This window comes from Mustela nigripes, chromosome 2, assembly GCF_022355385.1.
Source record: "Mustela nigripes isolate SB6536 chromosome 2, MUSNIG.SB6536, whole genome shotgun sequence".
NCBI classification, from domain to species: domain Eukaryota; kingdom Metazoa; phylum Chordata; class Mammalia; order Carnivora; family Mustelidae; genus Mustela; species Mustela nigripes.
Window position 1 is genome coordinate 4,441,035 of NC_081558.1, and position 14,011 is coordinate 4,455,045.

Below are 14,011 nucleotides of genomic sequence, written 5' to 3' on the forward strand. Positions count from 1 at the left end.
CGTCCACACCGCGGGCGAGGAGGCGGGTTCTCTGGGGAGCCAATAGCTTGAGAGGGCGAGCAGAGCAGCAGCCAGTAGCCTTGGCCAGGGGGGCGGGGCTATGGGGAAGGCCAATCATTGGAGGGACTCCGTGCGGCCACAGCCAATGGCTCCGGGGCGGGGGCGTAGCCCTGACCCCGACAGCTTTCACGACCCGGCCCCAGGGTTATGGCCGGGAGTGGGCGGCTGGCGCTGGGGACGCTGCAGGTACCCGGCTGGGTGCGGGGATCGAGCCCAGCCGTACTGAGCCGCCTTCGGGACGCGGCCGTGGTGCGTCCGGGTTTCCTAAGCGCGGCCGAGGAGGAGACGCTGAGCCGTGAGCTGGAGCCCGAGCTGCGCCGCCGCCGCTACGAATACGATCACTGGGACGCGGTGAGGCCGGCGGCGCTGGGGGCGGGGTCTGCGATGGAGTGGGGGCGGGGCTACGGTGGGGGCGGAGCCTGCGGCGTTAGAGGTCGGCACGGGGGTGGAGCGCTGGGTTGTATGGGGTACGGTTGGGGCCGGGGTCTTGATGCCCAGGGCCTCTGCGGGCGGAGATGAGGGCTTGGTCATAGCTGGATCCCTGACCTGGAACTCTGGGGTGTGTGGGGGACAGGGGCAAGGTTAGGAGCCGAAACAGGTGTGGAGCGAGAAGAGGGAGGGTCATTGGTTGGGGGCGGAGACAGAAGACTTGAGTGGAGTCGAGTTGTGGGCGGAGACAAACAAAATAGAACATTTCGGTGGGACCAGCACTGGGGACAAGCTCTGGGACTCCATTGGAACCTGAAGGCAGGTACAGAGGAGTGAGGCCGGGCCTAGTAGGACAGGGGTTGGGGTTCGAGACCCAGGATCTTAGGGTAGGTAGGATCCAGGTGGTAAGTTGAGGGTGGTGTCAAGGGTCATGCTGGGAAAGCCAGTTCTTTGCACTCTGCCCTCCCCCCACCCGTGCCTCAGTTTCCCTGTTCCCTCTGCGAGCTTCCTGGCTTGACGGAAGCTCTCTGTGCAGGCCATCCACGGTTTCCGAGAGACAGAAAAGTCACGCTGGTCCGAGGCAAGCCGGGCCATCCTGCAGCGCGTGCAAGCAGCCGCCTTTAGCCCTGGCCAGACCCTGCTGTCCCCAGTGCATGTGCTGGACCTGGAACCTCGGGGCTACATCAAGCCGCACGTGGACAGCATCAAGGTGGGCAGAGGCCAGAGCCTTGGATGGGGATGGGCCGGTGGGGTTGATTGGCCAGAGGTTGATTGGCCGCCACGCCCGCTCTTCCAGTTCTGCGGAGCCACCATCGCTGGTCTGTCCCTACTATCTCCCAGCGTCATGCGGCTGGTGCACACCCAGGAGCCAGGGGAGTGGCTGGAACTCTTGCTGGAGCCAGGCTCCCTCTACATCCTTAGGTACTGCCCAGCCAAGGGGCCCCCATTCCCCCCAGTAACTCCTTAGATGTCCACCTAGCATGTTTCTCTTTTTCAGCCCTCCCAGCAGACACGAGCATTCCCCTGTGGCAGGCAGGCCACCTCACCCCACCCAGCCACAGCCTGTTTTCTCTTGCAGGGGCTCAGCCCGTTATGACTTCTCCCATGAGATTCTTCGGGATGAAGAGTCCTTTTTTGGGGCGCGTCGGGTTCCCCGGGGCCGACGCATCTCTGTGATCTGCCGCTCCCTCCCTGAAGGGATGAGACCGGGGGAGCTGGGGCAGCCGCCCCCAGCCTGCTGAACCCCCGGCTCTTTCCCCAGCTTCTCAGAGACACCGTGTTGGTGAATAAAGTTGGAGTGTGGACAGACTGGCCTGCCTTGCACTGGCTGTTCGCAGGGGCTGAGCCGGGCCAGGGAAGCCCAGGAACCCCCCTTCCCCCTCCCCTCCCCACTCTGGGAGCTGAGGTGGCTGGGGCAAGGCGCACCTGGGCTGAACACAATCATGCACTGAACACAGTCACGCGGAGGCAGTTCCTTTATTATGCTCCTTGCCCGGCCCACCTCCCCTCTGGTCTCCAATAAATAAGTCAGCAGAGCTCCTCCAGGAGCCTCGGGGGGCCCCAGGCCAGGCGTCCTTAGGCACCACAGCTGCAGGCGGCTGCCGAGAGCTGGGGCAGCCACTGCCAGCGGTGGTGGTCGTCAAGAAAGGCCACATCAGTGTAGCGGGTGGGCCGGCAGCAGGGCCCACCGTGGGCTCGGCCCTGGCCCCGCAGGTGGGCCAGCGTCAGGCCATGCTGGGTGCGCGCATCACGGGGGCAGCTGCCTGCACAGTAGCGGAAGACAACTGTCTCCTCCGACGCGTAGCCCAGACCCAGCTCGGCCACGGGTAGGGACAGGCTCCACAGCTGGCACGGGGTGGCCAGGGCTCGGCGCGGGCGGGCCCCTGCGGGGGACAGAGGGGCAGCTGACAAGTTAGTGGGGTCTGGGCGGGAAGGAGTCGGGGAGTCACACGGGGTCCAGGGGGTCCTTACCCAGCTGCAGCCTTGGGGTCCCTCGGAGCTCTTCCTCTGCCACTGGAGCTCCCCAAACACCAGGGCCCCTGGTGAGGCCCAGCCGTAGGGACAGGATCAGCAGAGAGCAGAGCAGGACGCGTCCTGTGCCCATGGTGACAGGTGGGTCCTGATGGTGGGGAGGCCTCGCTCCCTCAATTTATCCCACTGCCAGGGCAGGGCCGAGGTGGGGGTGGGGGGAGGAATCACCTCTTCGTTGCCGCTGCTGTAACCACAGGATGACCCCCGTGTCCCGCAGCACACACTGTCCTGTGTCTTCCGACTGGTTCCTCTGCCCCACTCGCTGTGCCTCCAAGAGTTAAGGTTCACCCCCTCCCTGCCTCATCCAGACATTCCGCAGACCCGTTTCCGACACCCCCTTCACCCCTGATTTACGAGTGTTGCGGCAGCCAGAGCCGAACTCAGGGCGGGCCACGGGGTCCCCTGCCCCACCTGCTTCTGGAAAGAAGTTGGGGGGGCCACTGAGAGCCCACCAGTGGGACCCCATCCCCACTCAGGGTGCCCAGGGTCTGGAGTCCCCACACTGTGCACCAGGTAGAGCAGGATTGGGTGGGGGGGGACAGGTCAGCAGGTAGCCGAGCTGTCACCTGGAGGATTAAGGCTTCACGCTCCTGTCTCCGGGCTCCTGTCTCCGGGCCCGCCCCAGCCGGCGTCAAAACAGGAAAAGGGAGAGGCCTGGGGTACAGCCAAGAACCGGAACACGAGGCTAGGAAGCTCACCCTGCAGGGACTCCTGTCTCTAGAAGGCCCACCTGAGGCCCCAGGGACCTCAGCCCCCTCCCAGCATTAGGGTGGGAGGGGCGGTTACACCGGCAGGTTCTGAGAGGCAGCAGAAAGTTCCAGTGATTTCCATGCCCCTGTGGCCTCAGGGAAAGGAGGCCCTCCCTCGCCTGTGAAAGGGGCCTAACCCGGGTCCTTCCCACACGAGGCTCTGAGGACAGGTGGCACGTTTAGCGTGGGACACCTGCCTGAGGGAGGAGCTTGGGCGGGCAAGCCTGGAAGCCTGCTTTGAGGCCTTGGAAGTACGCAGAACCTGGGTAGTGCTTGAAAAGCTGCTCGATCTCGCGGAGGTCAGACAGGGTGGGAGCCCAGGTAGGAGCCTGCAGCTCTGGGGGGGGGGGGGACAGCAGAAACCAGTATGTTTACCCATGACTGGGGGCACACATGCGATGCAGGTCCCCACCCCAGGCTGCCAGGGAGGGGTACAAACCCACAGTGGGGGAGCCTTCGCTCCGGAAACAGCCGCCACCACCACCACCACCACCCCCCCCAGAAAACACCTGCTCAGGAATTCGTCCTGCACTGGTGAGCAGAGAAACATGGGTTCGGGAACCGCTGTGGGCTCTTCATGTGAGAAGAGCTGGGGACGGACCCCAACTCCATCCGCGTCTTGCTGGTGTGGTTACTGTGGCACCTGCTGAGACCACCTCAGACAACTGTCGCTTGTCCAAAGTCACACTGGAAGCCAGATCCTGCCGCACAAAAGGCCCTTGCTCCTAGCCACCAGGGCCTTAGCCCTCCGTCGCATGGCAGGGAGGCCCAGGGTCAAATCGACAGGCCAGGGCAACCCTGCCGCCCCCAAAAAGACTTGGCAGAAAGATGGGGAGGGAAGCTGGACGGACCTGGGACATTCCTAGGAATTAGCCTGTCATCTCTGGCATCCCTGCTCGGCGGCCAAGGGCCTGTGGAACTGGGTGGGGAAATTTTCCACCTAGCATCCAGCCTCGAGCAAGACGGAAGCCCCACATCCTCCCCCCCACCCTCCGCCCCCAGCCGGATCACACAGAACGGATTCAGGAGCGCCAGAGCCAAATTCCATTTCCAGCACTGAAACTGTCCACAAACTCAAAAAACCTTCCCACGGCAGAACACTGGCCATGTGAGATAAAAGAGAAATATAACGGAGTCATCAGAAATACGGGGAGCCCTAGAAACATCGCTGGGAAGCTGAAAAATAGGGCCCAGGGGCCAACAGCAACAACAAAAGGGCTTGGGATTTCAGGGCCGCTTTGGGAGAGAAACCACTGGCTGAGAACCACCTAACCCGGGCTCAGCCCAGGGCTCCTGGGCCACCGCGGTGGGAGGTGCGGGCGAAGGCAAAAGCATCGGAGGATTTGCCTGCAAAGCTCACTGCCCAGCGGCCCCCCAAAGCCCCGAGGCGGCCTCAGGTCCCCATTCGAAGTTCTACAGCATAACAGTCAATCGTGAGGAGGCGTCAGGTAAGGAATCAGGAATCAGGCGTCTGGCAGAGACCAGAACAAGACAGATGCTTGAAACAAAACCGTGAGAGAAAGGATCAAAGGCCTTAGAGGCGAGGTGATCTGAAAAGGAAGCCAAGAGCTGGAGAAGCACTTCGTGGGTGAAAGGGAATAAGCTACAACCAAAAACAGGACCAGAGAAGCTAGAGCCAGAGAGACAACACTCCCCACCCCTGCATGCAAAAGGCTTAGGACTGAGAGTAGGCTCAGAGGTGCGGCGGAAGGTTCCAGAAGGAGCCCGCGCCGGGTGAGGCGGCACCCAGGAAACCCCCAGGGTGACGTGAACTGAAGAGGCGGGACTCTGGGATTCGGGGCGCAGGGGAGGGACGAGGCGAGCACCCAGGAAGTTCTGGAGCCGAGCTCGTTTATTGGGCGGCGCCGGGCCGTCACTCCTTGAGGGAGAAGTGCATCTTGTCGCTGATCATCTTGCGCTCGGGGTTGAGGCGCTTGAGGATCTGGGCGAGCACGTTCACCGTCTGCTCGCTGCTCAGCCCCGTCTTCTTCGTCTGGAACTTCTTCAGCAGGTCCTTGGTGGTCATGGGCTTGCGCGTCAGGTAGCGGCGCACGGCGTCCTCGGTCACCTGCACGTCCCTGAGGAGCGGGGCACAGGGAGGGTGGCCGTCAGCAGGAGGCTCCCCCGCGCCCCGTGTGGCCCCGGCTGCCCTCGCGCCAACTCACCCGCTGCTGGGGGTCGACTTCCCGGACTGGGGCTGAGGGGTCGACTTCCCCGACAGGCTCTGCGGTCCCGGCTCCAGCCGCAAACGCTTGGCCACCGGCGTGTCGTTGGTCCGCTTGCCTGGGGGAGTGGGGGCGGGGCTGAGTCCTGCGCTCCCGGGGGAAGGGCATGGGGGGCCCAGGGTCCCCTGGGCAGGGGGCGGGGAGGGGGTGTGGACGGGCCTGTGGCCGGACTCTGGGCTCTGCCCTGGAGGCAGAACAAAGGACCGCAGGGGGGACCGCAGCGAGGGGCAGAGGCCGCTCACCCTGCTCCAGCTTGCTGGCCGCGGCCCGCAGGGTGGACGACGTGCTGCCGCTCTCCGTGCTGGGTGTGCCCGGCCGGCTGTCGCCCCGCGAGCTGCCTCCCGACGGCCTCCGCTCCCTCTTGGGGGGCGTCTTCTTCTTCTGCGGGAACGGGGTTGGGGACGTGAGTCTCGGCACGGGGCGGCCGCCTGCCCACTCGGGCCCCGGGCTGGGCCTTACCGCCATGAAGAGGGCGGACGACGCCTCGCTGTCGATGTCGCTCTCCTCGGAGCTGTCCGACTCGTCACTGCTGTCTGTTGGGGCCAGAGGCGGGACGCTGGTGTCGCGGAGCCCGCCCGCCCCAGCTCCACCTCAGACGGGGGGGCTCTGCGAGTTGGGGGGCCGGCTGCCCCGGGGAAGCGGGCCGGGGACTGACCTTTCCTGCGCTTCTTCTCCTGAGGCGTGGGCGCCTTCTTCTCCTCCTCCTCCTCCTTGTCCTCCTCCGGCGGCTTCTCCTCCTCACTCTCCTCGCTGCTCTCGCTCTGCTCGTCCACGCCCTTGGGGCCCTCCTCCTGCTGGGTGACCTTGGGCTTGCCCTCCAGCTCGTCCTGGGAGCTGCTGCAAGACAGCGGGGCGGGCGCGGGGTGAGGGAACCAGTGCACCAGGCCCGGCCCAGGCCCGCCGCCTGCCGCCCGCCTCACCTGGAGCCGTCGGACATGTAGTCTACCTCCTGGCCCTCGAAGTCCCCGTCGTCGCTGTCTTCGAACGCCTCGTCGTCGGAGCCCTTCTTCTTCTTCTTCTTCTTGCCCCCCTTGGTGGGGGGTGCCTTCTTCTTGGCCTTGGACGCTCGGCCACCTGGGGAAGCAGAGCGGGGCTCAGGCGGGCCCTCATCCTGTTCGGCCTATCCAAGGACATCTGGACATCTCGGGGGCCTCGCTAACCGGGCAGAGACACCCCCAAGGACTCCGCTCTCCCGCGTAACCCGACCGGTCCAAGTCTCCACCCCCAGCTCCTCTCGCCGGACTCTCACACTCCCGCCCATCATCTCCTCCCCTCCAGCCACCAGGGCCGGAGACTGGGTACCGACGGCCAGAGCCCTCCCCTGTAGCCCAGGGCCTGCCAGAATTACTTAAGTGGCAGATCTGAAGCTGTTCCCCTCCGACCCCTGCATGGCCCATCCCGCGGAAGCCCCGATGAGGGCCACTGCTGAGACCGTGCTGGCGTCACTCCTTTCTACCTCCTACCAACTCTGGGGCTTCCCCGGTGGCCTGCGTACCCTGCTGCGTCATGTTCTCATTCCCAGCGGGCTGTGAGTGACCAAACCTTCCTACAGCGGCATTAACCCAAGTCATCACTCAGGCACCTTGACCAAGTACGACCCAGCCCCCCGGGGGGCGCCAGCGGCCTCACCTTCCTCGCCACTGGCCTCGCTGTCGTCAGACGACATCTCCAGGTCGTCCTCCAGGTCGTGGATGCGCAGCTCACTGGCTTTCTTGCGGCTGCGCTTCTCCTTCTCCTCGTCTTCCTCGTCCTGGTCCTGATCCTTGAGCCGCCGCTGCTGCATGATGCTGAAGTGGTTCAGGACTTTGTTTCTCCTGGGGGCAGGGGGTGCGGTGCAGTGGGGGTTACAAGGGACCTGGCTCCACAAACCGGGCCTTCCCCCTGCAATCTCCACCAGCCGCTCCCCCAAAGGGGAAACCATGGACAGGAGTTAGGTGATCTGAGGATGGTGTAACCCCAGATAATGCGATCCTGAAATCCCCTGGGGAAGAGCTGGCCTTTCTCCGATTCCCTCTCTGTCCCGCGTCCCTCAGGCAGAAGGTCTCAGCGCGGTGTTGGTATCCAGCAGTTCTCTCGAGCTCAGGGCATTTCTCAGGCAACAGAACTTGGCTACAACGTATTCATGTCCATGTGTTTTTATGGTAGTTGATGGGTGCCTTTGTTTTTATGAGACGTGACACTGATGTTTCCATTTAGCATGGTGATAAAAAGTTTTAAAAAATATGACTGCGGCTACGGAGAGCCTTAGGATTGTATCAAATAGCATGAGGTTCGTCAGCAGCAGGGAAAGGGGTGAGGTTCTGTCTCAGAAGAACGTGAGCAGATGTAACACTACTGAGTGGCACACTTACAAATGGTTAAGATGATAAATTTTATGTTTTTTTTAATCATTAAAAGTATTTTAATTACAAAAAGGAAGGAAACACATATATTACATATATTACATATATTACAATATGCATGAACCTTAAAGACATTGTGCTCCATGAAATATGCTAGTCACAAAAGGACAAATACTACATGATCAGTGAGGTCCCTAGAAAGGTCGAACTCAGAAAGGAAAAGTGGAACGGTGGCTGCCAGGGGCTGGGGGAGGGGACAACGAGGTTCTGTTTAATGGGGGCAGAATCTCAGGACGGGAAGATGAGAAAGTTCTGGAGAGGGAACAGCAGTGACGGCTGGACAACAGTATGAATGTACTTCATGCTACCGAACGGGACACTTAGAAATGGTTAAATGGTCAATTTTACATCATATAGATCTTGTGTGTCATTGATCCAGCCGGGGCTCTCCTGCCTGGTGGAAGCCAAGCGGGCCAGAGAGACCCTCCCCTGCGCTGCCAATTCCTGCTCCAGGGCTCAGCTCAGCTACCCCTTCCCCAGCCCTCTCAGGGCTGTGTGTGTCCCTGATGCTTCCGGGTCTGCCTCCCTCACTGCACTGGGAGCTCCCTGCCAAGGGCCTGGTGGAGTCCGGCTTGGTGACCACTGAGTACGCAGCTCCCAGCTAGAGAGAAAGCTACCGTGACACACCCCGTTTCCAAGGGTTTCCGCTCCCTTCTAGGGAGCTGGGAGCTTCCGTCCGGGCCCTGCCTCCCTCCGGCCTGCTGGGCTCACTCACCGCTCCCACTCCTCCTCGGCCTCTTCGGCAGTGAGCGTGCGATGCCGGGCCAGCGGCGTGAAGTTGTACCAGTTGTGCACCGGGAAGGCCTCGAAGGCCCCGTCGGGGCACTGGGTGAAGATGTAGTAGGACGTGTTCTCTGTCACACCCCCCTTCTTTATGCCCTTGAACCTGCAGAGAGTCATGGTCACGCTGTGGACCAGGCCCCTGCCTGCCTATGCCCCCAGCCTAACCCATCTCCAGAACCATCTGGGTTCTCAAAGCAAAATCCAGAGGCGCCTGGAGGACTCCGCTGGTTAAGTGTCTGACTTCGGCTCAGGTCATGATCTCGGAATCCTGGGATCAAGCCCTATATCTGGCTCTGCACTCAGTGGGGGGTCTGCTTGTCTACCTCTCCCTCTGCCCCTCCCCACCCTTGCTCTGTCAAATAAATAAATAAAATCCTTAAAAAAAATTCAATGCCAGGAGACCCTGGGCTTCAACTGTGTGAGCCTCCATTTACAGGTCTGGTCTGTGGGCCACTCCGGGCTTTTGTGCACACTGTTCCTCCTGGAGCGCCCTCCACCACCTGGCCTCCCAATCGCCACAACCCCCCCCCCCCCCACCCCTCCCCGCAGACCCCTGCTGTGTGCAATCAGCCCGGTTCTCAGGCTTCCCACACCCCAGTCTCTAGGGCTCCTGCATGAGCACCAGTTTGGTTCACCTTCAGAAATAAAACCCCACGAGAGCCATGGGTGTTGACAGAGGACGCCCAACAGAGTCGGCACACTCGGGGGACAACGGGAGGCACCCACTGCCACCACCACTTACTTTCTGCCCGATTTGCCATTGACGCGGAGCAGCCAGGGCTGGTCCTCGGGCCGGAACTCCTTGAGGACGATGCCGTACTTCTTCCTCCTCGCCTCCTCGCGAAGCTTGCGGTTGAACTCGCTGCCCGCACCGGACTCGGGCATCTCTTCCTCCTGGTAAATCTTTTTGTTACTCAGGTCTCGCTCCAGCCGGGCCTGGGACAGCAGGGCAGGGTGGCAAGGAAACAGACACTTTCAGCGGGATGCCCGCCTTTGCTTGAGCTCTGCACCCCCTCCCCAGAACACCCCTGATCCCCCACTTCTCCCAGGCTGAGCTGCCGGCATTCAGAGCTAACCTCCAGCTGAGCAAAACAGAAAAAGGGGTAGGATACTGGCCTGTATGTCTGTGTGTCCAGACACTGTGTGTCTGGGAGAAGGCATGTGGTTAAGCCTTGTACTAGGTTTATTTTGCAGCTTTTAAAAGTTTGCAACTTTTTTTTTTTTTTTTAAGATTTTATTTGAGAGAGAGACAGTGAGAGAGAGCATGAGCGAGGAGAAGGTCAGAGGGAGAAGCCGACTCCCCATGCAGCTGGGAGCCCGATGCAGGCGGGACCTGAGCCGAAGGCAGTCGTCCAACCAACTGAGCCACCCAGGCATCCCAGTTTGGAACTATTTCTATATCAACAGTTTAAAAATAAATAAATAAACGGATCATTTTGGTGAGAAAACAAAAGCAAAAGCAAAGAAAACAACCTGCTTGGAACTGGCCCACTTCTTTCTCTGCATTGAGACGTCATTAAAGGCTGTTTTCCAAATTTGGATCTCCAGGCAATTCAGCAGCAGGTAAGAAATTCTGAGACGTGCACACTGCTTCCCCAGACAGTGGGGGTGAGAGGCCCCACACGAGCCCTCTACCAGCCCTTTACGGCACCGCTGTCTGCAGCAGCAGGAGACTGGAAGGGAGTCTGGGCACATCAGGGGGGGCAGGGCTAACGCTGCCACCTCCAGACACCACCTCCGGACACCGGAGGACCAAACAACCAAAAAGAGGAGGGAATGTGGCCACGCATTCCCTATCGTCACCCTGGCCAACAACGCCAGCATAACCATCAGCTGGGCCTTCCAGAAAAAGCCTGCTGACCCGATCTAAAGGACAAGAGTGAGAATGGCGGGCACTCCCAGCAGCCCACACCACGAGCTGGGGGCCGATGGCACAAAACCTTGGAAATGTGAGGGCTACCAAGCTAGCATTCGATCCCGGTCAAGCTCCCCAGGCTGTGGCCCCCCCCACGGAGGGGAGGAACCAGTGTCCTTCCTGCACCTTTCCAGGGAGCCAGCCCGGGGTGTGCTTCAATGCTAAAGGTGGGGGGAAACGGGCCTGATTCCCTGAAGGTGGTCACCCCAGAGGGCAGGGCCCCTGTCTGGATGGTTCACCTCTAGCCCAGGGGGTGGTCTCCCCTGGCGGGGGTAGGTTTCTGCCCAGGAGTGGCCCTGGGTGGGGAGTGGCTATTGGGGGAGGGGACGTTGTGAGTACTTAGACACCTGTACCTGCCTCCTCCCTTGGGTGATTAGTGACAACCCAGGGGATTCGTTCTTCCCCAGGAAATGTAATCCCCTCCTAAGATTCTGAGGGTTCCCATGACGATCAGGGAACAGGGTATGTGCAAGGTCCTAGTGGCTGGGAGGTCACGTGTCTCAAGAGGTCATCAGTACTCAGGTGCTGCACCTCAAGGTGATGGGTAATGGGGGGCACGGCCCCTCCAAAGGGACACGTGACTGAGGGGGTAGGCTCCTCTGGGCTCTCAGGGGTCGGGGGGAGAGGGGCCCTCCTATTTAATGAAGGACAGAGGGGGTATGTTCCCAAAGTATTTACCAAGTTATTCCTCTTAGGGGTGAGTGTTGGGGGCTGGGTACCCCCAATGGGTGAGTTATTTCTCGTGGATGACCAGTGGTAAAGCAGGTCCCCCCACTGAGTGATCAGGGATTTGGAAACACTGCATCCTCTCTGGATAATTCAGGTGGGACCAGAGGTCGGGGGAGCGCGTTAGTCCCGTATATGAATGGTGCGCAGGTGGAGATGCTGGGAGGCAGGCACCCTACAAGGGGAGGGGTGCCCTGAGCAAGCATCCACCTACCCAAGCTCTGATGGTCTCATCTGCTCAACTAGAGGAAGTGACCTTTAAAAGCAGTCAAAAGAGAGACCTGTGTTGGAAAACAAGATTGGGCGGTTAGGAGCCGCCCAACTGAGAGAAGGCCAGAAGCTGCCCCCCTTAGACTCGGGGCCAACTCCTCTGCTGGGCCGGTCCAGGCTCCATGGCTTTAAATGCCGCCCCAAATACCCAGAGGCTCCCTTCCAGCCTTCCAGCTCGACTGCTTACTTCCCTCCAATCTCCTCTGGATGTCTAATACACGACGTTGGGCCCACAGTTCCCAAATACTCCATCCATAGGCCCCGTCATCCCTCAACATCCAGCCATTAACAAATCCTGTGGGCGCTACTTCGAAACACCCTAGAATCCACCCACTTCTCACACCTCTGTTTGCTCCAGGTGCAATGGTCACTCCCCGGGACCCCAGCCAATGCCTTCCCCCTGCGCACACTCTCTGCCCTTGATCCCACAGCCTGTCTCCCGACAGCGCCCGGATCACCCTATACCTGCTCGATTTAAAACCCTTTAATGAAAATAAATAAATAAATAAATAAATAAAACCCTTTAATGGCTTCAGCTAGAGACTGAATGTCTGCATTCCACCGCAAAATGTGTTACCAAAATGTGTTACGTTGAAACCAAACCCCCAGCGAGATGGCACTGGGAGGTGGGGCCTTGGGGGGGGGGGGCTCAGTCACGAGGGCTCCACCCTCGTGAATGAGATGAGTGCCCTCATGAGAGGCCCCAGAAAGCTCCCACACCCCTTCTGCTGCATGAGCACACAGTGAAAAGACAGCCATACATAAACCAGGGGGCAGGCCCTCACCAGACTGAAAATCTGCTGGCGCCTTGATCTTGGACTTCCCAGCCTTCAGAACTGTGAGAAATAAATGTGTGTTTATAAGCCGTCCGGTGTGTGGTATTCTGCTACAGCAGCACCACCAGAGAGTGGCAGCTTCCAGAAACCATCTGCGGGACGCAGCCCCTTCGGTTGCCCAGATAACTCAGGGCTATGCCTGTCAGTGGACATAGCTTCTCAATGTTCTCCTTTCCCAAGGCCTCCGGTGGGGTCTGCCAAATCTTCCTCCCAGGGATACCCAGCAGCTCAGCCTGGGCCTTAGTACCTCATTTGATCTCCACTCGGGGACATGGAGGAAACCAAGCCTTAGCTACTACTGGAACTAAATGTCTGCTGCAACCACCAAGGGCAAGGTCAGGCTCTCGCTCACGACAGGGACTTACCTGGTTCCAGGTAGCGAAGTTGACTTTATCAGCTGCGTTGAAGGCCATGATGTTGTATTTTTTAGTTGTGTTTCTGGAACGGACAAGAAGAGGCACTGCTCAGTCCACCGATCATTTAACAAACCCTCCCTGGCTCAGCAAACCTGTGGACCCACAAAAGCCCTCAGGGGCTCCCCGTCTGTCAGGGAACAGATCCAAACTCTCCCCACTGGGTGCTGAAGAAGAGCAGGAGACACAGAGATCTGGGGGCGCCCAAGATGTGGGAGTAATGGGGAACTGTGCCCTGGGGATGGGGGAGGGCAGGCAGGGAATGATTCCCGGAGGAAAATCCTGGAATTGGGTTTTAGAGGACCAAGAAGAGTCACCGCTGGGGAAAAGGCATTCCTGCCCGACGGAATGCCAGGCCGGGAGGCTTCATCCTCCTGTCTATTACTGGACTTCTTCATTCATTCCTTCTGTTCAAAACACAGGATGCCCCCAGAGGGGCCTCGGCTCAAGCCCAGCCCCGTCCCCACGTCCCTGCCAGTTAGGAGGGGGAATCACAGCAGGTGCCAGGCAGGCCTCGAAGCTCAGGAAGGTGTTGATCCCTTCTCGGGGGAAGCGGGGAGGGCTCAGGGACTTACTTGGGAACTCGAACGACATACTCGGTGACGTTCTGGGTGCTGGGGCCCTGCAGGGAGAGCAGGAAGGACGGTGAGTAAGGGGTCTGCAGCGGCCGCCGCCGGGACCCCCGCACTCCGCCGCATACTCACGAGGGCCGCCATGGGTGACGATCGGTGGTTCGGGTCCGTCCGCGCTCCTCAGTCCCGGGCAAGCTGCCCTCGCGGTGTTGGGTCTCTGGCCGCGACGGAGGACCCCAAGCCCGAGGGGCCGCCGATCCCGGGAGCAGCTCCCCAGCAGCAGCGCTCAGTCTGCCGGCGGTCTCGGGGACCTCTCCCGCCGCGTCTGCGCCTGCGCCTGCGCCTAACCTGGACGCGAAACTCGGGCCGCGTCGCGATGGCAACCCCCTCCGCCTCAGGTTTCCCTGTCTCTTTCCAGAGAGAAGACCTCACGCCGAACCCGAACTACAACACACCCTCCCTGCGACTCGCGTGGGGGTCTCCCTCTTCCATGTAGCGCGGTTAATTTAATCAGCCCTGTGGCCACGCCTCCCTTGACGTCACACCCGGAACCGCGGGGCATCCTGGGAAGGGAGGGAGAACCTGGCCTTCCTCGCGAGC

General features: G+C 60.5%; 3 protein-coding genes across 5 annotated transcripts; 1 reads left to right on the forward strand and 2 right to left on the reverse strand.

Annotated features, from left to right (window-relative positions):
- Window positions 1–158: 158 nt before the first annotated feature.
- ALKBH7 (alkB homolog 7) lies at window positions 159–1,798 on the forward strand. 2 transcript variants are annotated; one of them, XM_059388788.1, is made up of 4 exons: window positions 159–411; window positions 1,025–1,198; window positions 1,286–1,410; window positions 1,487–1,798. In XM_059388788.1, the coding sequence occupies exons 1-4, from the start codon at window positions 208–210 to the stop codon at window positions 1,728–1,730; spliced, it is 747 nt and encodes a 248-aa protein (XP_059244771.1). In that variant the 5' UTR covers window positions 159–207; the 3' UTR covers window positions 1,731–1,798. The 2 variants fall into 2 exon arrangements, with proteins under 2 accessions (XP_059244771.1, XP_059244772.1); XM_059388789.1 differs by having other exon boundaries at window positions 160–411; window positions 1,568–1,798.
- An 86-nt stretch (window positions 1,799–1,884) lies between these two features.
- On the reverse strand, window positions 1,885–4,999 carry PSPN (persephin). The gene is made up of 2 exons (XM_059388790.1): window positions 2,461–4,999; window positions 1,885–2,372 (listed from the first exon to the last, which is right to left on the reverse strand). Exons 1-2 carry the CDS (start codon window positions 2,591–2,593, stop codon window positions 2,065–2,067), a joined length of 441 nt encoding a protein of 146 aa, XP_059244773.1. The 5' UTR covers window positions 2,594–4,999; the 3' UTR covers window positions 1,885–2,064.
- Window positions 5,000–5,103: 104 nt separating this feature from the next.
- GTF2F1 (general transcription factor IIF subunit 1) lies at window positions 5,104–13,958 on the reverse strand. 2 transcript variants are annotated; one of them, XM_059388787.1, is made up of 12 exons: window positions 13,544–13,958; window positions 13,415–13,461; window positions 12,792–12,864; window positions 9,422–9,615; window positions 8,612–8,782; window positions 7,124–7,308; window positions 6,415–6,568; window positions 6,150–6,328; window positions 5,954–6,027; window positions 5,737–5,875; window positions 5,435–5,552; window positions 5,104–5,347 (listed from the first exon to the last, which is right to left on the reverse strand). In XM_059388787.1, exons 1-12 carry the CDS (start codon window positions 13,553–13,555, stop codon window positions 5,143–5,145), a joined length of 1,551 nt encoding a protein of 516 aa, XP_059244770.1. In that variant the 5' UTR covers window positions 13,556–13,958; the 3' UTR covers window positions 5,104–5,142. The 2 variants fall into 2 exon arrangements, with proteins under 2 accessions (XP_059244770.1, XP_059244769.1); XM_059388786.1 differs by having other exon boundaries at window positions 6,150–6,331.
- Between the last annotated feature and the right edge of the window lie 53 nt (window positions 13,959–14,011).